The 23592-nt window shown below is 33.4% G+C and overlaps 6 protein-coding genes across 8 annotated transcripts; 3 read left to right on the forward strand and 3 right to left on the reverse strand.

The window, feature by feature from the left end:
* Positions 1-384: 384 nt before the first annotated feature.
* On the reverse strand, positions 385-969 carry LOC108766651 (histone H2B). The gene has a single exon (XM_018516061.1). It carries the CDS (start codon positions 861-863, stop codon positions 492-494), a length of 372 nt encoding a protein of 123 aa, XP_018371563.1. The 5' UTR covers positions 864-969; the 3' UTR covers positions 385-491.
* A 1616-nt stretch (positions 970-2585) lies between these two features.
* LOC108766650 (histone H2A) lies at positions 2586-3096 on the reverse strand. The gene has a single exon (XM_018516060.1). The coding sequence runs from the start codon at positions 3052-3054 to the stop codon at positions 2680-2682; it is 375 nt and encodes a 124-aa protein (XP_018371562.1). The 5' UTR covers positions 3055-3096; the 3' UTR covers positions 2586-2679.
* Positions 3097-3283: 187 nt separating this feature from the next.
* On the forward strand, positions 3284-3809 carry LOC108766664 (histone H2B). The gene has a single exon (XM_018516079.1). It carries the CDS (start codon positions 3341-3343, stop codon positions 3710-3712), a length of 372 nt encoding a protein of 123 aa, XP_018371581.1. The 5' UTR covers positions 3284-3340; the 3' UTR covers positions 3713-3809.
* A 1303-nt stretch (positions 3810-5112) lies between these two features.
* LOC108766655 (glycerate kinase) lies at positions 5113-7194 on the forward strand. The gene has a single exon (XM_018516065.1). It carries the CDS (start codon positions 5174-5176, stop codon positions 7181-7183), a length of 2010 nt encoding a protein of 669 aa, XP_018371567.1. The 5' UTR covers positions 5113-5173; the 3' UTR covers positions 7184-7194.
* Positions 7195-8185: 991 nt separating this feature from the next.
* Positions 8186-13741, reverse strand: LOC108766653 (small G protein signaling modulator 3 homolog). 2 transcript variants are annotated; one of them, XM_018516063.1, is made up of 16 exons: positions 13595-13741; positions 13346-13523; positions 12707-12888; positions 12479-12577; positions 12072-12235; positions 11790-12000; positions 11562-11692; positions 11241-11474; positions 11058-11152; positions 10828-10973; positions 10619-10716; positions 10366-10545; positions 10066-10176; positions 9465-9775; positions 8571-8731; positions 8294-8486 (listed from the first exon to the last, which is right to left on the reverse strand). In XM_018516063.1, the coding sequence occupies exons 2-16, from the start codon at positions 13412-13414 to the stop codon at positions 8294-8296; spliced, it is 2385 nt and encodes a 794-aa protein (XP_018371565.1). In that variant the 5' UTR covers positions 13415-13523; positions 13595-13741. The 2 variants fall into 2 exon arrangements, with proteins under 2 accessions (XP_018371566.1, XP_018371565.1); XM_018516064.1 differs by lacking the exon at positions 13595-13741 and having other exon boundaries at positions 8186-8486; positions 13346-13414.
* Positions 13742-16554: 2813 nt separating this feature from the next.
* Positions 16555-23063, forward strand: Usp47 (ubiquitin specific protease 47). 2 transcript variants are annotated; one of them, XM_018516208.1, is made up of 17 exons: positions 16555-16583; positions 17551-17760; positions 17844-18144; positions 18261-18439; positions 18556-18730; positions 18793-18914; positions 18995-19188; positions 19276-19490; positions 19566-19789; positions 19869-20036; positions 20417-20792; positions 20875-21237; positions 21324-21809; positions 21886-22139; positions 22229-22591; positions 22671-22837; positions 22913-23063. In XM_018516208.1, exons 2-17 carry the CDS (start codon positions 17554-17556, stop codon positions 23061-23063), a joined length of 3945 nt encoding a protein of 1314 aa, XP_018371710.1. In that variant the 5' UTR covers positions 16555-16583; positions 17551-17553. The 2 variants fall into 2 exon arrangements, with proteins under 2 accessions (XP_018371710.1, XP_018371711.1); XM_018516209.1 differs by lacking the exon at positions 16555-16583 and adding an exon at positions 17146-17166.
* The last annotated feature ends 529 nt before the right edge of the window (positions 23064-23592 follow it).

The following is a 23592-nucleotide window of genomic DNA, read 5'->3' on the forward strand; positions in this document are numbered from 1 at the left end:
ATAAATATTAATAACAGAATAATATTAAGAATTTATATATAAATTCAGTGACACACACACTACCGAATTAGTATACATTAAAAGCTGCTTTAAAATAACATTTAAATACGGTAAACATAATATAATAAACTTCGACAATGAAATAAGAAATAATACACAAATATTCTGTTAAAGTCACAATATTATTTAGTATTCAACCGATTAAATTATTTATGTGTTAATAATCAGTGTAATATAAGTTATGTAAGCGACGGAATTCGCCACGGACAATATTTTAAAGTATTTAAACTTAGTAATTTCGATCAAAAATATGAAATGTTCAAAAAATAAAAGTCGCTTTAATTTATGCTTTAATGCTTTATCTTATTACGTATTAAAGACGGGGATATGGATACAGATTATTAGAGAGCAAAACAAAAGATTTCCACGTTTTAAGAATTTGTTGGCCCTGAAAAGGGCCGATGTGCGAATGGAATGCGTATTGAATTGCTTCACTTGGAACTAGTATACTTGGTCACTGCTTTAGTTCCCTCGCTGACTGCGTGCTTCGCCAATTCTCCAGGTAAAAGAAGCCTCACTGCAGTTTGTATCTCACGAGACGTGATCGTCGATCTCTTGTTGTAGTGCGCCAATCTCGACGCCTCGGCGGCAATTCTCTCGAACACATCGTTAACGAAACTGTTCATGATGCTCATGGCTTTGCTGGAAACTCCGGTATCGGGGTGGACTTGCTTCAACACCTTGTAAATGTAGATAGCATAGCTCTCCTTCCTCTTGCGCTTCTTCTTCTTGTCGGTTTTGCTGATGTTCTTCTGAGCCTTGCCCGCCTTCTTCACCGCTTTACCACTAGCTTTCGGTGGCATGTCGAAATCAGTTGTAACGAAACTCTCTGCGTAGATGTGAACTCAACGAAGTCAGAGCGTCGATTGATTTTCTCGGCGTCTTGCGCTCTTTATATACGAAACGGAGTAGCCACGCGACGACCAATCACATCGCGCAGCTTTGCCGCGATAGGTCGACCTCGGTCTCATTGGTGCGCTGTAGAAACAACTGTCTCACGTTTTTGACGTTGAGCTAAAACTACAGGATACTCAGGTTAAACTTTGTGTCAAAATAATTTATTGAACAACAAAATGGACCTGACAATTCAATAACATTCGTCTTAATGTAACACGTAAAAATGTATCAAAATTACGTTAGATTGTTAAACTGTACAATTTCTAATAATTCGTCGACGCGAAACATACCTTTCACACAGTTAAACAATTAAATTTACGTGCTTCAATATAATTTAACGTAATGTGTGCTACAAAATTGCATGTTTCAGATATAATTATATTGAAATGAATTACATATAATTTCATAATGAAGTTCGACATGTAAATTAAAGGAATCATATTTTGTGAAGCTTTATATATAATTTCAATTATTTTTTCTAATATTAATAGAGAGAATAATTATATGCTTCAAAGATTATATAAAACGTAAATGTAAATAAATATTAGAATTTTATTTATGATGTAAAAATTGTGAATAGCACAAAGTAACCATCTTTCTTTGTCTGATCACATTTGACGCTCGAACAAAGGCAGGACATTCCTACTCTTCCAACGCCATTTCGTGATACGTTATGTTGAGAATCGAGACGATTTCACATGTGTCTTACGCGATGTTAAAATATGTCCAAATATTTGCTGTTTTTGTTTATATAGATAAATACTTTAAATAATATATAGATAAATTATAGATAAATAATATAAAGAAACAGCAAATAAGATAAGAATATTGGAAATTAAAAAAAAATGTAATATCTATTATATATATATATATATAATTCTTGTTTCTATTAATATTTGTTATTTTATATATTTAGCAAAATTTACAAAGCGATAGAGAGAGATCGCGAAATAACTAGAAAAGATAACTAATGATATTCATGAGCAACTCAGAAATTTAAAACTTAAATATTTATTTTAATATCTCTAAAATGAGATATTAAACGTTTGAATTTCTAAGCCAAACAAGATATGCTTCGCAAGTCAACCGATAAAATGTAACCAATTTAATTTTAAATGTTTGAATTATAGCACAAAGTTGTAAGATATCAAAATATAATAAAGTCGCAATATTAGTTTCACACGAAAGACTATTGATCTATTATTACAAATAAATAAATGAAGTGAAAGCCTTATTCGATTAAAGCAGATCTCGGTGCTCAATATTTTAAAATGAATTTTAATTTTTAATTCACGCAAAGCATGCAAACTGCGCATCCATTGTTTGTTTTAAAACATAATCCTAAACTGAAACTGGAATAGTACAAACTAAATTGACAAGCAATTAAATAATATTAATATCAACTAGTATCTTAAACTACTGTCAAGAAACTAAATAAATTACGTAAGTAGTAATAGATAAGCAAATAAATTAAAGAGAATCTCATTTTTAAAAATCGATCTTGATGCTTAATAATTATATAAATTCATAAATATAGTTTTTTATTTCTAGAAACTGCACGTCAATGTGGTTTATCGAATTTAACTTACTGCTAAATGTGGATAGGAAAATGATATAAACATTAGGGATAGCGAGGTATTGTAATGCTCAACAGAGTATGCCTTCGTTAAAAAAATTTTGTGGCCCTGAAAAGGGCCATTTGTATCAGATGCCAGATTACGATTATGCCTTCTTCTCGGTCTTCTTGGGTAGCAATACGGCCTGGATGTTCGGCAAAACACCACCTTGGGCAATGGTCACACCGGACAACAGCTTGTTCAACTCCTCGTCATTGCGGATGGCGAGTTGCAGGTGACGAGGGATGATCCTGGTCTTCTTGTTGTCACGAGCGGCGTTGCCAGCCAACTCCAAAACTTCAGCGGCCAGATACTCCATTACTGCAGCCAGGTAGACCGGTGCACCAGCGCCGACGCGTTCAGCGTAGTTTCCTTTCCTCAGCAAACGATGGATACGACCCACGGGGAACTGCAATCCCGCCCTGTTGGACCGAGACTTCGCCTTTCCCTTGACTTTGCCACCCTTTCCACGACCAGACATGTTGCTCGATTAACGAATACGGTACGGATATACTTTCTTCGAGAGAAGCGAGAGATTTGTGACGTTTCGCCGGCCGAGCACTCCCTTTTATACCTGGTGAGGACAGCGGACTCCCCACCAATCGGCGCGCACAGCTGTTCTCCGACCTTCTGATTGGTGCGCTGTAGGTGCCGCGGAGTGATATATATACGATAGCTTGGTCTCTGCTCCAACTCATTTTTCCCGTGCACATCGAGAACGCCGTATAGTGGTTTCATCCGCAAGCTTTTTCCGATCGTACGACAAAATGCCTCCTAAAGCAAGTGGCAAAGCCGTGAAGAAGGCCGGTAAGGCTCAAAAAAATATTAGCAAGACTGACAAGAAGAAGAAGCGTAAGAGGAAGGAGAGCTACGCCATTTACATCTACAAAGTATTGAAGCAAGTACATCCGGATACCGGAATCTCCAGCAAAGCTATGAGCATTATGAACAGCTTTGTCAACGATGTATTCGAGAGAATCGCCGCGGAAGCGTCGAGATTGGCGCATTACAACAAGCGCTCAACGATCACCTCTCGGGAGATCCAGACGGCTGTGAGACTTCTGTTGCCCGGTGAATTGGCGAAGCACGCAGTCAGCGAAGGCACGAAAGCGGTGACCAAGTACACTAGTTCCAAGTAAATTGGAATTGACGAGAAAAACGGCCCTTTTCAGGGCCAACAAAAGTTCCGACGTTGACTTTTCTCTGGATTTTGCTTCTCAAATTTTATTCTACACACAGAACATACAAGATATTTATATATCATAAACTGTTTCATATCGCGAATTTGATGCCAAATGTATGATTACCTGATACAAAAGTTTACTTATTTGAAAGATGCGTCTCCTCATCTGTCTATTAAAAATTAATTCTCTAATCTTTAGGATGCAAAATTGTTTTGAGTCTAAAAAATCGAAATATGATATCCATGAAACAATTTTCATTTATTTTTATTTAGTTTTTGATTCCTTTTTGTTTGTATATTTATGCCGCAGTGAAATAAACTATAAAATACATTATAATTAAAGTTTAAATTATATGTATTATAAAATATAATCCCCCATTTAACATTAACTAAAAGTATTTATATTATAACTCACATTCAACAATATAAATCTAATATATATATATATATATATGTTACATAATAGTTAATAACATTAAATATTGTAGATATCCTTTTAGTTCGTGTCGACAGATGTTTTCGTTTATATTATAATAAAATTCTTAGACATAGAATCTCTGCAATAATTTTACATTTTTGCTTCAAGTAATTCGGACAAACAGCATTAATGTATATTTTTCTATTCATATTGAGTTAAATTTAATCTTTTAATTATCGATAAATTGTCAAGTGTATTTACTTCGTTTGTGGAAAATACACGATATGTATCACAAATTTTGTATTCTAATAACAGATAAATTCGAGTTTCTCGCCTTATTTGTCGTCGTTATGACTTGCTGAAGGAAGAGAGAGCATGCCGTTCGATTCTAACATAGGATTGTCAGTCACGAATTGTAGGTCGACAGTACTTCTTTCTCCGGCAAGAAGTAGCCGTGAAAGTAAAATTAACAAACTAACGACTGTATTTATAGGTAGATGCAGGTTGAATTTTTATGTTCAGCACTGCAAAGATTATGGTACTTTCATACAAATGTTTGATTATCCAGACCGCAACTGTGCCGTTCTCGAAGTAGACTCCGAACAATTAAATAATTGCGTAACGCACGTAGAGTTATAGAATTGCGTGTTTCGCGAAACTTAAAAAGTCGAGATTATCTAATTTGAATATTTCGGTAACGCCGTGACGTGGAACGTGGCGTGAAAACTATTGATAAAAAAGATACCGCATTGTGTTATCTCGCAAGAAGTCTCACGCTGCAGTCGAGTCGATGCATTTAACAATCGATTATAATGCGACAGAGAATAATATTCCATAAGTTCATTTTGCACAGGCAAGTGTCTTGATTCTCGTCGAGCTCGAGACCGAATGCGTTTCGGGGAAACGTTTCGTTTATGTTTATTTTCATTTTCCAGTCGTACAGTTGCTTTTCGTCCTAACCTCTCAAAAATTTCCAAGTGTACAAATTCAAATCGCGGTATGGCAACAGACATGAAATTCCTGTCGGAGTCGAGAGCCGATTTAAGAGATATCTTCCGTTCCGCCGTGAAAGCGGTGTCGCCGAACGAAATTATAAGGAGGAGGGTGAAACTCCGAGGTAACGCTTTGTATGTCGACGAGAGGAGCTTCCCGCTTAAAGGGGACGTTTATCTCATCGGATTCGGTAAGGCGGTTATGGGAATGGCCGTGGAGCTCGAGCGAGTGCTCGGCGACACTTTGAAGAAGGGCATTGTCAGCGTGCCGAGTATGTCGAGGGACGCTATGTGGGCCTCCGAAGATAAATCTAGCTTCCCTAAGTTGCACAACAGTAGGATAGACTATCGCGAAGGTGGCGTCAACAATCAACCTGATGATAGATCGTTAGACACTACGCACGACATTGTAGACCTGGTCGAAAAGTTGACCGAGATGGATACTCTGGTAGTATTAGTGTCAGGTGGAGGCTCCGCGTTGCTGTATATGCCGAGGCCCGTCCTGATTCAAGAAGACAAGTTGGAACTTTGTAAGAAGCTCCAAAACGCAGGTGCCGATATCACCGAGCTTAACATCGTGAGACAAAAGCTGTCTCTGGTAAAAGGCGGTGGTCTGGCACGTATGGCCTATCCTGCATCCGTTATTACGCTGATACTATCCGATATTGTCGGTGATCCCGTAGACTTGATCGCCAGTGGTCCTACTGTTTATAATCCGAGAACACCGGAGCATGTTATTGCTATTTTAAAAAAGTATAACTTGTTTCAGTCACTTGAGGGTAATTTAAAGACTGTCATAACGTCCAAGGAGCCGTTTAATGACAAACCGTTATTAAATCCAGTTACAGCTAAAACTGCCATTAAACAGTTCAAACACGTGACGAATATAATTCTAGGAAACAATACAGTGGCTCTTGAAGCTGCAAAACTTGAAGCTTCGCGCAAAAAGTTAACTCCAATAATCTTAAAGAATAATGTCACAGGAAATGTACAAGATGTTAGTTCAGCATATGTTCACTTAACAAGTCTGATATGTCTCGTTTTGCTAAATGAGCTGGAGAGAAAAGAATTTTACGACAAAGTACAGACTATGCCAATACTTTCATTATCTATTGACAAAATCGACGAAATCTTTCATCATCTTATTGGCAATCTCGATGGTATAGTTTTAATCGCAGGTGGAGAACCTACGGTTGTGGTAACAGGTCAAGGAAAAGGCGGCAGAAATCAGGAATTAGCTTTACGTTTTTCACTAGATTGGCTAGCAAAAACCAAAACTTATCCGCGACTTGTCGAGTACGATGTGATGATGCTCAGTGCAGGTACTGATGGTCAAGATGGTACTACCGATGCAGCAGGTGCATTTGGTTATTCTACCATTGCGCCCATAATGCACGATTTTTACGCAAAAATTAAATCTATGACTACCAAAGAAAATGCACAGGCGAAACAGGAAATAATGACAGACAGAAAAACGCAGGATTCGTACAGACGACAGCAAACGAGTAGATTTGTAGCAGAATCTAATGTTGAACAAAAAGGACAAGATTCCAGTAGTACAATAGAAAAGTCTTCTCGAGATGTTAATGAACATATCGATCATTTAGTATTAAAGACAATGGAAGTAGAACGCATGTTACCTGAAAATGTCTTACAAGAAAACGATACGTACAATTTTTACTCGCGCTTCAAGAAGGGAGCGGATTTAGTTAAAACGGGAAAAACTGGCACTAATGTTATGGATTTGCATTTTATTTATATAAAAAAACGGCCGTGCAAGTGTGAGATTGATTCCTCTGACAAACCAACATATGAAGAAGATATCTTGGACGTACATGATTTACACATTGACGCATTGACTATTGAAAAGTACAAGGCTGCATGTGCTCCCTTAAAATTTGATAAAGACGAATTTTTACAAACTCCACCTTTAACTACTGAAGCGGAAAAACCGTTTCTAAAAATTATTGATGAAAATTTTACAGATACGTGTACTAAAAAACGTAAACTTGATTAATTAAAAATACATCAAGAATATATCTATAAAAAATCCTACGTTATATCATTATTACATAATTACGTTGTATAAAATAAATTACATGTTCAATATTTCACTTTGGAAGAAAATAGATAATTTACATTTTGTAAATACTGAAAACTTTTAAATATATATAAAATATTTCAATTATATTTGTGTATCAAGAAGGCACTGCTTAAAAATAAATCTTTTAGGCTACATTCCAAAACGTCCTCTACAAGGAAAATTTTACTCGATAATATAATATTTGTACTATACGTTACACATGTATTATATTTTGAGTAAAATTTTTCTCGAAGAGGACGTTTTAGATTGTGGCTTGAAATTATAACATTACTACATAACATATCTATTTGCTTGAAGATATGACAATATATATTCTGTATCATACATAGATATCTACAGAGACCATATAATATATATTTGTATATATGTGTTATATTGTTTGTTGACTATATCGACATTTTTTCTTATGACGAAAAAATATAAAACTAATATTTCATAAAGGAATATATAATTACGTAGTAACATTTATATAATTAGACACAATACACAACTTTGGTAATCTAATACTTTCTATTCCAATATTTTTATTTCATAGATATATGTTTTTCTCTGTCAATTATTTTGGTATAGATACAGATTACTTTGATAAGGACTGTCAAAAGCTTCTTAAAATATTATTTGCTTGCTTATCTAAAAAGAAGAAAATAAATTTAATATATAAGTAAGGTCTCTTCTACTATTGTTTACTAAATATCTGTGCATATAAATAAATATAAACTTTCTTTTATAACGTTTGTAAATTATGTTATATAGTGATAGAGATTATTCATTTTTTTGTACATTATATTTCTTAGTCATTAGTGTGCATTAAACTTCAATCTAAAAATTTTAGATGCTAAAAATCTTTGCAATTAAGATTGCTGTTATTTATAAAAATTTTTTTTAAATCAAAATATATATTTCGATATACCCTGACATTTTTATTATAATTAAATTAGAGACTAGAGAGAAATGGAAAATTAAATCCCAAGTTTTTGGACGAAAAGCAGAAGATTGGCATAACCTTATTAACTATCTTATTTGCTAAAGATCCCAACTAAATAAATGATGTTTGACTAGCATATCGCGAACTCCATCTTTTAAAGGCTGTGATTGTTCCTTTTTGGGTGGTAGTTCCCAGTCGGGATTCAAGTTAAATGCAAATTGACTTAATATTCTTAACTCACATTTTATTTGCACCCAACCTGGACTATTTATGAAGCTCCACGGTTGATACCTAAACATTATATATATTATTATATATCGTAACAGAAAATAAATATTATTGAATAGCACACACGGATAATTTGTTTATACTTACCACTTTTGCACTACTTCTACACAGGAACATAAGACTTCCAGCCATAAATGAAGCACTTGTTCGTTTAAACCGAGACAAATGAGAGAACGCAATTTCACATCCATTTGAGCGTGTGCATTGTCGTGTGTTAAATTTACAGATTGGACACAACGATATAATAACTGAAACATTTTCTTTATTATTCACTGAATGTAGAAAGCCTAAGAAAGAAACGTTAATAGGTCTGTTTGCGTTGCTCGCACTTTTTGCACTCGGCATGTTCGCTTTCTCTCTTTTTAAAACCAAATATATATCTATCTCATTTTAAGTGCAAAAATATTTGGGGATTTCATGCAACGCGAACAGACCTAATGGCGTCAACTGATCACGTGATTCTGAGCAAAAATCACAAAAATTACATAGGTTGCATTTCGTTGCACGCATGAGGTATCATTCTATCCTCGTCATTCGCAGTGTTAAACAAAGATAAAATACCTTCATACGCATTATATGCGCAACGGAACGCAGTCGTAGGGCACATTCCGAATTACGCATAAAGCACAGAGATAAGGCCGCAGCACACACTTTTGCATAACGCATAGTGCATAAGCGAATCAAGTAATCAGAATCTTTCCTTTCCTCCCATTCCATGGAAAAGAAGAATTTTGATTCGTTGATTCCTTTATGCACTATGCATTATGCGTTATGCAAGAGTGTGTGCTATAGTCTGTATCATTTTATTCTTTTTCAGTCTTCGGTGCACAACAAGGATAAATAATGCATCATACGCTTTGTACGTAATTCGGAACGCAACTATAATTAACTATAAAAAGAAGCACGTGATCAGTTGGCAGCTTTTTCCCAGGCTCTTTAGTCAAATATATACATAAGAAAAATGAATATAATTTGTAATACCTCTTCTGGCGTGAGAACTTTGCCATCTTCATCCAACCTGTACGTTTTGCACAGCACCAATCGACTATAAACAGAATTGAAATCTTTTTCCACTTCTCTGTTAGAAGCTTCTTCTATAAATAACCACGGATGACACGGTCCACCCAAAAATGATGGTCTTTTCATTCCATGCTCTAAGACTGCTTTCACAGTGGGACACAATGTACCCCTTACTAAATCCGTAACAGCTTCGCTAACCGCATCGTCTCCAGCGCATGTGTATTGTTTACTTCGTTCATCCAGTAATTCTACAAACTTCGCAGGAAACCATCCTAGAAATATATTGTTAGACTAAAATATATTTTGAAAAAATTATCACTTAAAATAAGATAATTCACTTCAAAAGATTTGTGTAATTATCAGCATATATTACAAAAAATCGCAAAGAAGATAACACAAAATATAAAACATACATTCAAAAAATATTAAAAAATAAAAAAATATAAAAAATTAAAATAATTAAAATAATTGAACTGTTTGAAAAAAATTAACATGCGTATCACAAATTCATCTTATCATAATACTCATAATATTGTAAGATTTCTTTTATTACTTGTATTACCTCTCAGTCCATTAAGTTCTCCCACCCAGCAATGTTCATCTTTTTGACTAATGATTGTAATTATATCATTCTTTCTGAAGCCAAGTTCATCATCATCGTGTCTCTCAAAATCTGTAACAAAATTAATATATTTGTATTTGTATAGAGCAGCATTTTTTATCTTGATTCTTTCATTTTCATTTGATTTTTTAAATTATATGAATCTTTATTTTTATTGTTATGTGTGAGTCTGTTTTTATTATTATTATTAAAATCATATCGTTATAGTATGTAATAGAAAAGATATTTATATCTAATTACCTAGTAAAGCTTTTGCTCTTCTTTTCCGTGTCCGCGACACATTAACATAATTGTCATGATCTTTTGCATGACTTTCCATTGTATAATCTGCTATGAGAACAACATTATTTAATTTTGGATCGACATTTATGAAATGTCTTGCAACTTGTAAAACGGCTTCCCTTAGATCGACTAGTATTTCTAAAAGTTCATATATTAAATTAAATACAAACACATTTTATTAAAAATTCTACATAGCCCTGTGCACACATACCTGTTTGACGAATATTTTTAGATTTTGCATCATCTTCGCCGTCATCATTTCCAAATAAAATTGTTTGCAACACTGATTTATTTCGCTTCATTTGACGTCTGTAAAAAGACCACAAAGGAGATATATACAAATATAAAAAAATTCAAATTATTGTGATCGTGAATTATTATTAAATAGGAATTACATAATATATTTTTTATCACTTATACCTATTCAAATGTTGTTTTGGTAAATTCGGTACTGCATCTGGATTTCCTACCAATCCGCCTTGATCAGCCATTAAATAAGCTAAGTGACGACGTCGATGAGTCTCGACTAATACGTCTGTCAGTGATCCACTAACTTCTAAAGATACCTAAAAAATATCGAATTTATATTGAAACAAACTACGTTGTAACAGGTTTTTAAAATTCAAGAGAAACAATCAAGAGAAACATACGTTGAATAATTGGTCCACATCATCAATGTCTCCTGGTATATCTGAGAGAGCGTTAAATATTTGTGCAGAGTTCTCCAATTGTCTCAAGTCTGTTTCTGAAGAAAAAAAAAACATTTTATAAGCAATTGTATAAAATAATATAGATCGCTCAAAATATAATAAATATATATTGAAAATATATACCTTTTATCTTCAACATCCCAAGCGTAATTTGGAATAAAACTATAGATCCATCAAAAAGGAACATATCCCATATTCGTAGTAATATTTTCATATGCACAACTGATGCAAATAAAGTCAGAAACCAGTGCAGAGATATAAGACTTAATTCTATGTCATGTTGCAGCAAAACATGATCTATATCAGGAAGATAATTAGCTACTAATGTGCGAAGTACTTTTTGGTCAGCTTGAATACCTATGGAAATAATAATAATTTTATGTTACAATTGGTACTAAGTTTTTGTAACTTTAAATATTCTATAAGGTTGACAAAATGTATTACCTAATAATGTCGAAGAGTAATAAGAAGCTGGTAACAAATCTTCCACTATTGTTGCCATCATCCAGAATGCATCTTCCTCTTCCAAAAGTAATAATAATGACGCTGCCATTGTACCTGTACCTTGACAGTAACTTGATATAACAGAATCAAAATTATATATTAATATTATGTATTTAACTTAATAAAATAATGTTGTTAAAATTAATTAATATTTATACTTCTCCATACCCAATATCAGGATATAACCAAGCTAAGGCACGCATAACGCGTCTTAAACGGGGTATACCAGTACTATGGAGATGACTGAAACACGCATTGGCTGGCATAATGCGAAGGAGATCTTTTTCTATTTGCTTATTGGTCATTAATGCATCATTGCTCGAGGCTTTCACTATATCTTTGTACATTATTTCCGATGAACACTTTTTCTGAAATGCTCCTGTAATTAAAAACGTATTTTCATCATAACTTGTCATTAAAAATTTCATTTTGTGTTTTTATTGCTTATACCTGACATGCGCATCCAAATTTGAGGTCTCAAGGAATGAGGTATGCCACGGCGAACCATTTCACGTAATTTATCTGTACGTGGTAGATTTCGATCCATATTTTGCCAAGAGAGTTCTGCCACTTCTTTATTATGGCTAAATTCCAAAAGAGCAACCCATTGCAATCTATAAAAGAGCAAACCAATATGTTTCAATTTTATCTATTATATCTCTATACAAGTACAATTGCAATAGCTATATTTTATTAAGGGCCGATTGTTCCACATTTTGATAAATTTTATCTGTTGGGTAAGTAGCAAGATTACCCAATCACATGCGCGGATTATCAGATTTACCTCACAGGTAAAATTTACCAAAAAGTGGAACAACCGGCCCTAAGTATGTTATGAAAATACGATTTTAATTAACCTATGTTGAGGATCCTCAACAAATGGTATTCCCAGCAATTTTTTTGAATTCTGTTCAGGGCCATCTTCTTCTTCCACACGAAAGCCAAATTCATCAAATCTAGATTGGAACAGTTGTAAATATTAATTTGCAAAATTATTTTACTATGTTTTATAAATGCAGCCTTTTATATACATTTCAAAAAAAGTTTAATACTTTTGTACATTATTTGATACATATAAGTCTTACCTATATTCAGGTTGTGAATTTGGATCATCAGGTTGATTCAATTTAGCCAAGATATCTTGTGGCCACATGGATGGAGTCAATGCTGAAAATGGACCACCTGGTGCTGGCGACAAAGCCTCACCACACAAACTTCCAACTTCTACTTCGACCTCATCTTCAGAAATGGCTGTTTCTATTTTTTTCTAAAACATAAAATTACATTTAACAAACCTAAAACAATTATAATAATCAAGGACAATTTCTTTACTGATCTATATCAATATTTTTTAAGAGTTTCCATTGAAAAAAATTTTTTAATTTTCTATTACAACTCGCAAGTTGTATATGCATTTTATTATTGATATTTATTTTTTATTGACATTTAGTTTTGATTTTCGTACAATTATATTATTCATTATTTTTCTAATTCATTTTTCACTCTTTCTCTCTATCATTAGAAATTCAAAGTTGGAATTATTTTTCTAGATACCCGTTTGTTTCTGTTTTTATTTAATTTATTTTTACATATTGAAAGAGCTATGATAAATCTTTGATAAATTTGGACAATAAGGAGTTAACCGAATTCGATTCCACATGTTAATCTACGTGCAACCTCGCAGAAGTCAACCCAGCATTATAATGATTCGAGAGAGTACTTACATTATGTTCCTCTTTCCCGACGTAACCATCGTGATCGCGAACATTGAAGAACGACTTGGCCAGGTCCATGATGCGTTCCCGATGTAGTCTCGATTCGTCAACGCGTCAGATCCCCATTGATATCTCCTTGCGTCGTGGCCTGTCAACGTCGCGTCATGGTGGAGCAGGTGGAGTGGAGCTGAGTGGAGCGTTTATGGAGTAACGTCACAACAACGAGAAAAAAAAAGAAAGCGACTGCGTCACACTTACGGTAGCGTCATCTGGGAGGTCTCGTTTCAAAATCCAGCCGGAACGAAAAAAAAACCCAAAAGTATACAGCACGTCCGATAAGAATAAAAAAGCGGACATATTCCTCGTGAAACACTGAAATTATTTTGTATTTCGTTATTGGAATTTTAATCGCACTTCATATCCTTTTCCAGCTTTTTTCAAATTTCCTGAGTTAAATCCAACCGCATGCATATAAATCTTGTTCGCTAAAAAGAAAATAGAATCTGTTGACTTATTTGTATTATCGAATGGGGATAAAACATGTAGATACTTATAATGGGAAACGTCATTCGTCTGTGACGTACTTTATGTTATAGCTTTGACAATTACTCGTGCCTCACATTCTAATGTGAGATGTTCTATGGTCTTTATTGTTATTATTACCCAGACAACACACAATATTTATAAAATATTTACAAAATATTTATAAATATTTATAAGATTTATTTTAAATACTTTGTAAATATTTTGTGGTCTTGGATTGCACAGATTATAAACATTTATTATAAATATTGTGAAATATTTATTGTAAATGTTATAGTAAATGCTATGAAAATACTTAATGAGATATTATAATCCAAGTAAAAAATACTTATTAGAAATATTTATTTATATTTTCCATAAGTATTACATGAAATATTTAATCTATATTTTAATAATATTTCAAATAAAGCTTTATATATAAGATATGTATGTAATATTTATGCAACATTTAAAAAATTGAATATTAATAAATATTTATCATAAATATTCTGTTGTTGTCTGGGTATTAATAATAAATTCAACGGTTTAATTAATAGTTTACACAAATAAACAAAGCATTTCAGTAATATTAATTGTTTATTGTTAATTTATATAAATCTATTGAGAAATCAGTGCATCTTTTTGTTTTTTTAATATAAATTACATCCTTTTGAGGATATAAACACTATATTACATTTTATATTTTTCTCAGGTATATATTATTGTATATGCATATTTGTTTTTATTTACATTTATATATAATATTTATGATAATTCATAACACACAGAAACGCAAATTAAAAAGAAAATCAAAAAAAGGTTAAAATGAAGACGAATTTTGTCCAAATGCTCGAAATTTTTTTTAATTTGAAAGTCATAATAATTTATTCTTAACATTTTATTTGATCATCAGGATTTTTTAGTATTAAATTCAAATGCGCTCTGCAGAAATATGCCAGTTGCGCTTATTTCATCGTTGATAAAATGTATCTCTAGAATGACAATAATGTAATACCTGTACTTTGGATAGACCTGTAATGTACCAAATATATGTATATTTATATCATATATTTATATACATTGATATATATATATATATATATACATATGTATATATATATATATATACGGGATTATTGTTTGGTATTCACGAAATAAATGTGCTGCTGCATATTCGAGAGCAAGGGTAAAAAAAAAAGAGGAAAGGAAAACTAGTGAAAAGAGAAAAAATTCCAGGGGGTCATCAGGGGTCATATCTTCAAACAAGATGAAAATTATAAAGGTGAGCAAGTTCACCAGATACCAATGTGAGATTATTACAAATGTTCGAGTGAAACGCTCTCTTTTGTAATTTTCATCTATCTCAAGATACACAATCGACCCCTTGCCTTTGCCGAGATCCCGTTACCTGCGTTACCTCCGAAAGGCAACAGTAGAGTGCAGCACCAACCGGTCGTTTGCTCCACCCCGTTTCACCCCCCCGTGTCCACCGCGAGCGAATGATGCGCCGCCCAGGAAAACATGGCGTAACATGGCGTAAAGTGAGTGCGTTGCACATGTGTCAGTGATTTCGGTAAGGGGTCAGTTCCTGAATCGTAAGGTTGGTGCGGACCGTTGTCGCGGCTCCGGCAGCTCGGCTGCGTCGGACGCGTCGTCAGGCACTTCGGAAACGGCACGCCGAGTGAATCCCGTGATACTCGCCGGGGAAACACGCCGGGAACGCGCGGCACGGGGACGCACGGGGGAGCGAGAGAGAGAGACGCTGGGGGATTCTCTCTCTCTCGGGGCCAGTCTCCGTTCTGTCATCGCGGAATTTCGTTCGGCCGGCTGTTCGTTCGCGCAGCCGTCTCGACGGGTCTACCCCCTTCGACCGAGAGTCGCAGCAGTCCGCGGTAAATGCCCGTTTGAAGTCGTCGGACGGTCGGTCACCGAAATCGGCGACCATTCCATACTCCACGCGCGCGCGACACGCGATTCCGCGTCGATCTCTCCGCCGATCGCGGGATCGGTCCTCGGAATACGCGCTATCGGAAACACGATATCGGGAGGACAGCTCTTGGCAGAGCTTTCTCCGACACGGCGACGCATTCCGATCTCCCGAATGTCGTGCCGTCATGGACCTACTAACGTGCTCATATACGTTACCTTTACGATTAGATAGATACTCGTATTTACATAACGCGCGTAATACACGCGTGACGCGTGAGTGATTGTAGCAATGCGGCATCACAATGCTGGATCGAGAGATCCCCGATGAGAGAGGATCCCGTCGATGCGATTTGTTTAAGACAGTTGCCTTTCCGTTGCTCCTTCTGTGTCTTCTACGTGAAGTATTTGGACACAAATCTTGCAAAGACTATCGGAGCCTTTTTTTATTACACCTCGAATCTCTTCTTTTTAATTATTGTATCTTATGTTATCATAATCATTTATATCAGTTATTACAAATGTCAGTTATGTTTATCTACAATTGAATAGATTGATATTTATCACTTTGTGTAAAATTAATTATATCTAACAAAGTTTTAATACGATTAAGTGCACATCACAAAGTAAATACATTATAGGAAATGTTATAAAAAAATATAAAATTTTATTTTGATAAAATTTACTTGTATCGAACAGACAAGATTGCTTGTAACAATATTTATCTGATCAGTTCTTTAAATTTTTTTTTAATATATATATATTTATATATATATATATAAAATCCAGTAAAAAATAGGTAAGTTTTAATAATAAATTTTGATCTATAATTTTTAAATGTTTTAACTCTACAAAACATTTTAGATGTACGTGATTAATATAAATTTTTGCATATTATTTATTATTCTCCAATATACATATTGCTTGTAAGTTTTTAAAAAAGCCAATGTCGTGTATAATGATAAATAGATCAAGACAATTCCTATTTTTAGAAATATATAATAAAACAGAATGGATCTCGACTTGTATATATGTAAAAACTAAATAAGAATATGCAGAATCACGTAGAATAGTTTAAGTGAAAGTTTGTAATTAGTAATGAAACAATTGTGATAATTGTTTAATTTTGACTCACTGTTAAAAAAAAAGGGAAGATTATAAAATAGGAAAGCAGAGACGCGTGGAAAGAGAGATGGGTTACGATCTCAGAAAAGAGAGCCATTTCACAAGCTTGGTTTAGACATTCTAAATATAGCTGGAGGCTCTATAGGCTTTCCGTACTGTGTCATGCCGTGCAGAGCAGCATCCTGCTGTGTTGCGTAGATCTTGCTCATTTTCCACCATCAATATGGCAGAATGCCAATTTTTGTCTACTCAAAAGAGTATCTAATAAGTTTTTAATAATCACCTTTCCAAATTCCATATCCATTAATAAAATGAGAAATACTGTGCTTCTTTCGTTCTGGTGTCATTATAATGCAATAATTTTCTTAATAAATAGTACTGAAATATTTTTAATTATTCATTCTAAAGATTTTTATTTTTATAATTCGATTATATATAAAAGTTTTATAATACACAATTTTATTTAAAGTTAGATACAAATTGGCATTGCTGCAGTGGTATTTATATCTGCACTAAAGGAGATAATATTACTACTTTTTAAAAAAGAATTATTTTGTCACAAGAATATCTCAAATAATAATTAATTGTTATAGTAAATATATAATTTAATATGATTTATACATTTGGCATTTTGTTTACAGATCATGGTTTGCAAAGCTGGTGAAAAGACTCAAGTATGTGTCGTTCAGTTTAATATGCCTTATGAGGCTAACCATAAACTTTGCACTAGCGACAAATTTCCCTTACATGTATCTACACGCGCGAAGGATCTTTACAACTATATCGAAGAACATTATCATATGCAACCGGACAGTTTTAGGTTGCTTCTACGCACGCCATCATGCGCATTGGTTATTTTAATTACAACTTTTTAAATATATATAATTGTAATAAACATATGTTCTAATATAGTTCATATTATATTGAATATTAGATTGATTTATCCGAGTTGAAAGACAAAACGATGGAGCAGGTTGGAGTAGATTTTTCGGTTGATTCGAGTTCACCTGAAATGAAAAATACTCTGATCGTCGTTCATCCAACAGAACCCTTTGTTATTGATATGGCACCGTCCCAAAGAAAGATGGGTTATCATCGTCGTCTGCTAATGTATGATGCACCGTCCCTTCATCCACGATGGACTGAGGAAAATATTGTTAGGGAAGACGTTAGAGAAGATGTTAGGGATGGTAGAGAAGAAGTTAATTTCAGAACTTTTATTAAAACTGAAACAAGTATGTAAGCACCATTTAAGAATTATTTTAATATAAATTTGCATATATTAACGAAAATATTTTTATTAGTATTTTATAATACATATCTGCATAATTTATTTTATAATTTCTTTAAGGCTATGTCGGTTTAGTCAATCAAGCAATGACTTGTTACTTGAATAGTCTTCTTCAAGCTTTGTATATGACACCAGAATTTCGTAATGCACTTTATAATTGGGAATATATAGATAGTTCAGAAAAGGATGAAGCTCTTAGCATACCATATCAATTACAGAAGTTATTTCTCAATTTACAGGTATAATATGTGTTTAATAAGTTTACATTTATATGTATATTTTTCGTGTGTGTGTTTAATATAATTTTTGAAATAATTTTTAATAATATCACATTTTTTTCATTACAAACAAATAGACGTCTACAAGATCTGCAGTGGAGACTACATCCTTAACGAAAAGTTTTGGATGGGATTCTACCGAAGCCTGGCAACAACACGATATTCAAGAGCTTTGTAGAGTTATGTTCGATGCATTAGAACAGAAATTCAAAAATACAGAACAAGCGGATCTAATTAATAGACTTTACGAAGGTACAAAATATCATTATGTGTAAGTTATGAAAATATCTGTAATTTGCTTTCTATATTGCTAGGAAAGATGACCGATTACGTTAAATGTCTTGAGTGTGGAACAGAAAAATCAAGAGAAGATACGTTTCTTGATATCCCATTACCAGTTAGGCCATTTGGAAGCAATGTTACATATAACAGTGTGGTAAATATTACTACAATTTGAAATATTGCAATTTGAAATTTACATTTATATATATAAGAAAGAAGCTCCTTTTCTCGTAGGAAGAAGCAATTAGAGCATTTGTTCAGTATGAAACATTGGAAGGAGCTAATCAGTATCATTGTGAAAAATGCAATAAAAAATGTGACGCGCATAAAGGATTGAAGTTTACGAAATTTCCATATCTATTAACTTTACATCTCAAGCGGTTTGATTTTGATTATAAAACCTTCCACAGAATCAAGCTCAACGATAAGTATGTAAATCGCATAATACTTGATCTATGAACGTTTTATTTTTAATTTTAAAGTAATTTTTATTACTATGATTTGTGCCATTTCAGAGTCACGTTTCCATACGTATTAAATTTGAACTCTTTTATTTCATCCACAACGAGTCAAGAATCTCCTGGTGGTGAAGAAGATATTGGTTTAGGTATCAAATGTGATGATAGTTCCACGACAGACAGTGGTACATTAGATGATGATTGTGCACCGTGTGACAACAGCCTTTCCAACAGTAATCATTCAGCCAGTCATGATCAAGACGATGATGAAGGTATAATATTATAGGTGTGATTATTTATCGAACCAATTTTCAGAATTATTAGAGGATGTGTATGTCCGCCTTCAGGTATTGATATGAGCAATGGACCGTCAACGTCGAGCTGTATTACACATAATCATGAGAATGAAAAGAATCGCAGTGCTTATATGCTGGGAAAAGGACCATACACGTATGAACTGTTCTCAATCATGATTCATAGCGGCAGTGCGAGCGGAGGTCATTATTACGCTTATATAAAAGATTTCAGGACACAAGAATGGTTATGTTTTAATGACCAAAGCGTAACTCAGGTATGAAAATTAATTTTGCAGTAATTTATTGTATTCCTTAACATTGTTAATAATTTTTTCGATTGTGTTACATTTTCAGATAACTGATGATGATATTCATAAAACATATGGCGGTGGACCTTCGAGAGTGTATTATAGCGGTGCATATAGCAGTAGCACGAATGCGTATATGCTTATGTATAGGCAAATCGATCGTGCTCGTAATGCTTTACCTATGCAAACTGAAGATTTTCCGCAACACATTCAGGTAATATACAAATAATATACAGATTATGTATATTATATTATTTGTACATATTTTACAAGTAATGTAAATAAAAACTAGAATTTAGAGACAAATTTGAATGAATTATATTGTAGTAGTCTTCAAATCAGAATAGTTTGTAAAATTCGAATAGAATAAATTCTTAAACTATTTAATTTGCAATTGCAGTTTTAAATTTATTTAAACATAATTATTACAATTTATTTATTATAATAAAATAATGAAAATTTTTGTTCAATAATTAAGATATTTTAATTGTAAGAGACATCTTTTGCAATTGTATATGCAAAGCTTTTCTACTCTTCCTTTTTTTCCAAGATAATCTATATTATTTAATACATTTTTTATAATCTTATTTATAGGAGCTATTAAAGAAAATGAAAGAAAGTGAAGATAACGATAGAAAAAATCGTGAGAAAATGTCTATACCTAGGTTGAAAGTATACTGTCATCATCCGGTAGAAGGGAAATTGATGAATGTCAAATTATTTGTCATGCCTGATATCACTTGGACAGAAGCAACAGAAAAAGCGTATAAGAAATTTGGTCTTGAAAATGTAGTGAGTTTGGATCAGTGTCGTTTAGTTAGTTATGAACATAATACTGATTTAATAGAATGTAGTTACGATGATCGAGAGCATGAATCTGTTGGAAATATATGGCGTTTTTCACGTCGATTTGATTTATTATTAGAAATTCGTCGCAAAGATCAAAAGTTTGAGACGTATTTACCGGGTGGTGAGTACGGAATTGGATGAATGTGTGTGTGAAATGAGTTATATACAGTCAAAATTCAAACTTCGTAAATGTTATGTTTCAGGAGTTGCAACTAAAGTATTTGTCATAGACGTAGCCCGAGAGGAGGTAATTGACGGTCCGATCGATATCCGAGGTTTATTGTCGCAAAATGTTAAAGAATATAAACAAACCGTAGGAAAAATTATTAGTATGGATCCCAAGCAAATGAAAGTAATATTGCGAAAATTCCCGGAAATTAGACCAGTGGAAAATGATGATAGTGATCTTCAAACTGAAGGATTTTATAACGCGAATAAAGTATTCATATCAACGATGTATGATATAGATAATAGCAAACCTTTTCAAGAATCTACAGTACACAGAATTATAGAAAATTTTAGACATGTTATCTCTCTGCATGTTCAGTTACCAGATACAAGTAAAGGTACGATTTTTCAATAGCTTACAAAATGTCGGATAGTAGTTAAATTATAATTACAAACATTATAATTTGTTTTAATTTTTATGCAGAAATTTTGGAAGAACTAAATATCCCATTGTTAGATGATAAATACGAACAAAAGGAAAAGTCTGTTACTAGTGGTCCACTTAAACTCTTTAATGAATCCGATTGGGATGTTAATTTGAAATGCAATGAAACCTTGAAAGATGCACGAACTAATGAGGATGCTACTATACGAAATATAAGTCCTCAGTTAGGGGAAGCTGAGGAATGGAATACTCCTGAACAAAGTAATAGTGAAGATAGCAGCCTTAGTGATAGTGATAAAACGTTAGTTGGTGATGCACCAGAGGGTACCGATATTGCACTGCTATCCCACGATTGCGGTTCAATATTGTGGAATAGTCGTGAATCGAATCGTTACGATTGCAACGTAGGCGTAAGGCGCAACTATAAGATTTCAAAGCGATTCGAAATAGAAAACTGGGATATTGATGATGACTCCGATTATTACTTTAGAGCTACACCATATACAGATAGTACTCAACAAAACCGTATGTCGTTAAAATCAACATTTTAATGACTATGACTGTTGGTCCCGTAATTTAATAATCTTTTTTTTTTTTACAGTACTTAAAGTATTAGTGGATAAAAGAATGAGATTGAGCACGTTGAAGAAAGATTTAGAACCATTTGTGGGTGTACCTGTCGAGTATTTTAAAGTTTTTCGTCTATCGAATTCTGGTGAATCAGAATGCAATTGTTTGATGGAACAGCTTAGTTCGTACGAGGATGGTGAGAGACTTAATGTGAAACTCGGCCGAGCTTTGCGTAATGGAGAATTTAAAGTAAAATTATATCAACTATTAATCGACTCCACTGAGGTTTGTATCATATTTTTTGCATGCTTAGAAAAATCTGTGTGTCATTAGTGTATTATCAAGATTTCTTATTATGTGGATAAAAATTTTAGCCTTATAAATTTTTATGTGAATGGATTGTCTCGAGAGATATGACGGTTGGACATGCGAAAAAAGAGATACTGGCAGAAATAAAGAGAAAATATGATATAGATATACCATATGAAAAATGTCGACTTAGGAAAAAGTATTACAAAACAGCCTCAAAAGTATTTCTAAACGAACAGAAGTTTGAGGATCTCCAATTTCATTCACAGTTTGAAATGATTGTTCAAGAACTATCAGATAAAGAGGTAGTCACAGACACCAATCAGATTGTCCTGTTTGTCAGAAGGTGGTTACCAGCAAAATTGCAATTGGGACAATTCGAAGAAATTGTTATGGATAATAGAACTGTTGAAGAACTAAAAAAGAAAGTAAGTCATGTAAAAAAAGTTATTTTTGTATCGATAAGAAGATAAAATGGACTTAAATAATTATTGTTCTTTTTTTTAGCTTTCCTCAATATCAGATGTTCCGGAGGAGCACATAGATATAGCAAAGGGGAAAGGTAGTTTTCCGTGTGACAATTCTGTGCTTCGAATCCAAAACGAGCATGATTGGAACGAACATCACGATAGTTTATCTTACAATTTTGAAGATGGTGCTGTCTTCTTGTACAGGTATATATTTATTTGTCGTTAAATTAATATACGAAAAATACCTTTTAATTTCACTAAATGTTTGAATTGTTTTAGGGACAATAGAGAAAAACCAAAACAATTAAATGCTGACGAGGTAATGGAGATCGCTTTTAAGGAAAATTCACGCTTAACGCCGCTTTCTACTACTTCGAGTTACAGTCCACGTCGAGAGAGAGCACTTAAAATATATTTGGATACCGAATAATCGTCCATAGAGAGAGAGCATCGTTCTCCTAAAAATGAGTTGCTAAATAGACATATGTGCGAACACAAAACATTTTCACATAAATTAGTTACATGTTGGATATTTGTGAAATTAATATTTCCTCAAATGTTAAATGTTTTGTGTTCCAGTGAGTCTTCAGCATTTCAAAGCTTCCGCGTTCCTAAAGTTTTTTTTGTTTTTTCCTTGAAACTATTGGATTTTTGAAAGTGTTTGGATTCATGAATTGTTATATAGTAACACATAAGTCGGAATCTCGGTATCTATACTCATACCTGATTTCGAGATTTTTAGAATTTATATGAAGTGTAAAATATGTCCACGATATCACCTGGTCTGTTGAATCAGTTTTCCATCTCTAGAATCAAACTAAGCAGCACGATTAATCATAAAGCAGAGCTAATAATATAGCGATGGACAAACGTCTGATTTAATGAAAAATTCATGTGTGTTATCGACTTCTTAATATTTTGCATGACAATGTAACTTGTGTTCTTGTTACCTTACTATT

The sequence above is a fragment of the Trachymyrmex cornetzi genome, unplaced genomic scaffold (genome assembly GCF_001594075.2).
Source record: "Trachymyrmex cornetzi isolate Tcor2-1 unplaced genomic scaffold, Tcor1.1 scaffold61, whole genome shotgun sequence".
Classification (NCBI taxonomy): Eukaryota; Metazoa; Arthropoda; class Insecta; order Hymenoptera; family Formicidae; genus Trachymyrmex; species Trachymyrmex cornetzi.

Bases quoted from the DNA above. Each gene is read 5' to 3' on its own strand.
- LOC108766664 (XM_018516079.1), top strand. From the start codon at position 3,341: ATGCCTCCTAAAGCAAGTGGCAAAGCCGTGAAGAAGGCCGGTAAGGCT.
- Usp47 (XM_018516208.1), top strand. From the start codon at position 17,554: ATGGTTTGCAAAGCTGGTGAAAAGACTCAAGTATGTGTCGTTCAGTTT. The intron at 18,915-18,994 runs GTAAATATTACT...CTTTTCTCGTAG, and splicing joins ATGTTACATATAACAGTGTG to GAAGAAGCAATTAGAGCATT. The intron at 22,592-22,670 runs GTAAGTCATGTA...TCTTTTTTTTAG, and splicing joins TTGAAGAACTAAAAAAGAAA to CTTTCCTCAATATCAGATGT.
- LOC108766651 (XM_018516061.1), bottom strand. From the start codon at position 863: ATGCCACCGAAAGCTAGTGGTAAAGCGGTGAAGAAGGCGGGCAAGGCT.
- LOC108766655 (XM_018516065.1), top strand. From the start codon at position 5,174: ATGGCAACAGACATGAAATTCCTGTCGGAGTCGAGAGCCGATTTAAGA.
- LOC108766650 (XM_018516060.1), bottom strand. From the start codon at position 3,054: ATGTCTGGTCGTGGAAAGGGTGGCAAAGTCAAGGGAAAGGCGAAGTCT.
- LOC108766653 (XM_018516064.1), bottom strand. From the start codon at position 13,414: ATGGACCTGGCCAAGTCGTTCTTCAATGTTCGCGATCACGATGGTTAC. The intron at 11,475-11,561 runs GTAATACATTTT...TTATTTCCATAG, and splicing joins TTACTCTTCGACATTATTAG to GTATTCAAGCTGACCAAAAA. The intron at 8,732-9,464 runs GTATTACAAATT...AAAATGTTTCAG, and splicing joins AAGTTCTCACGCCAGAAGAG to TTATTATATCGTTGTGTCCA.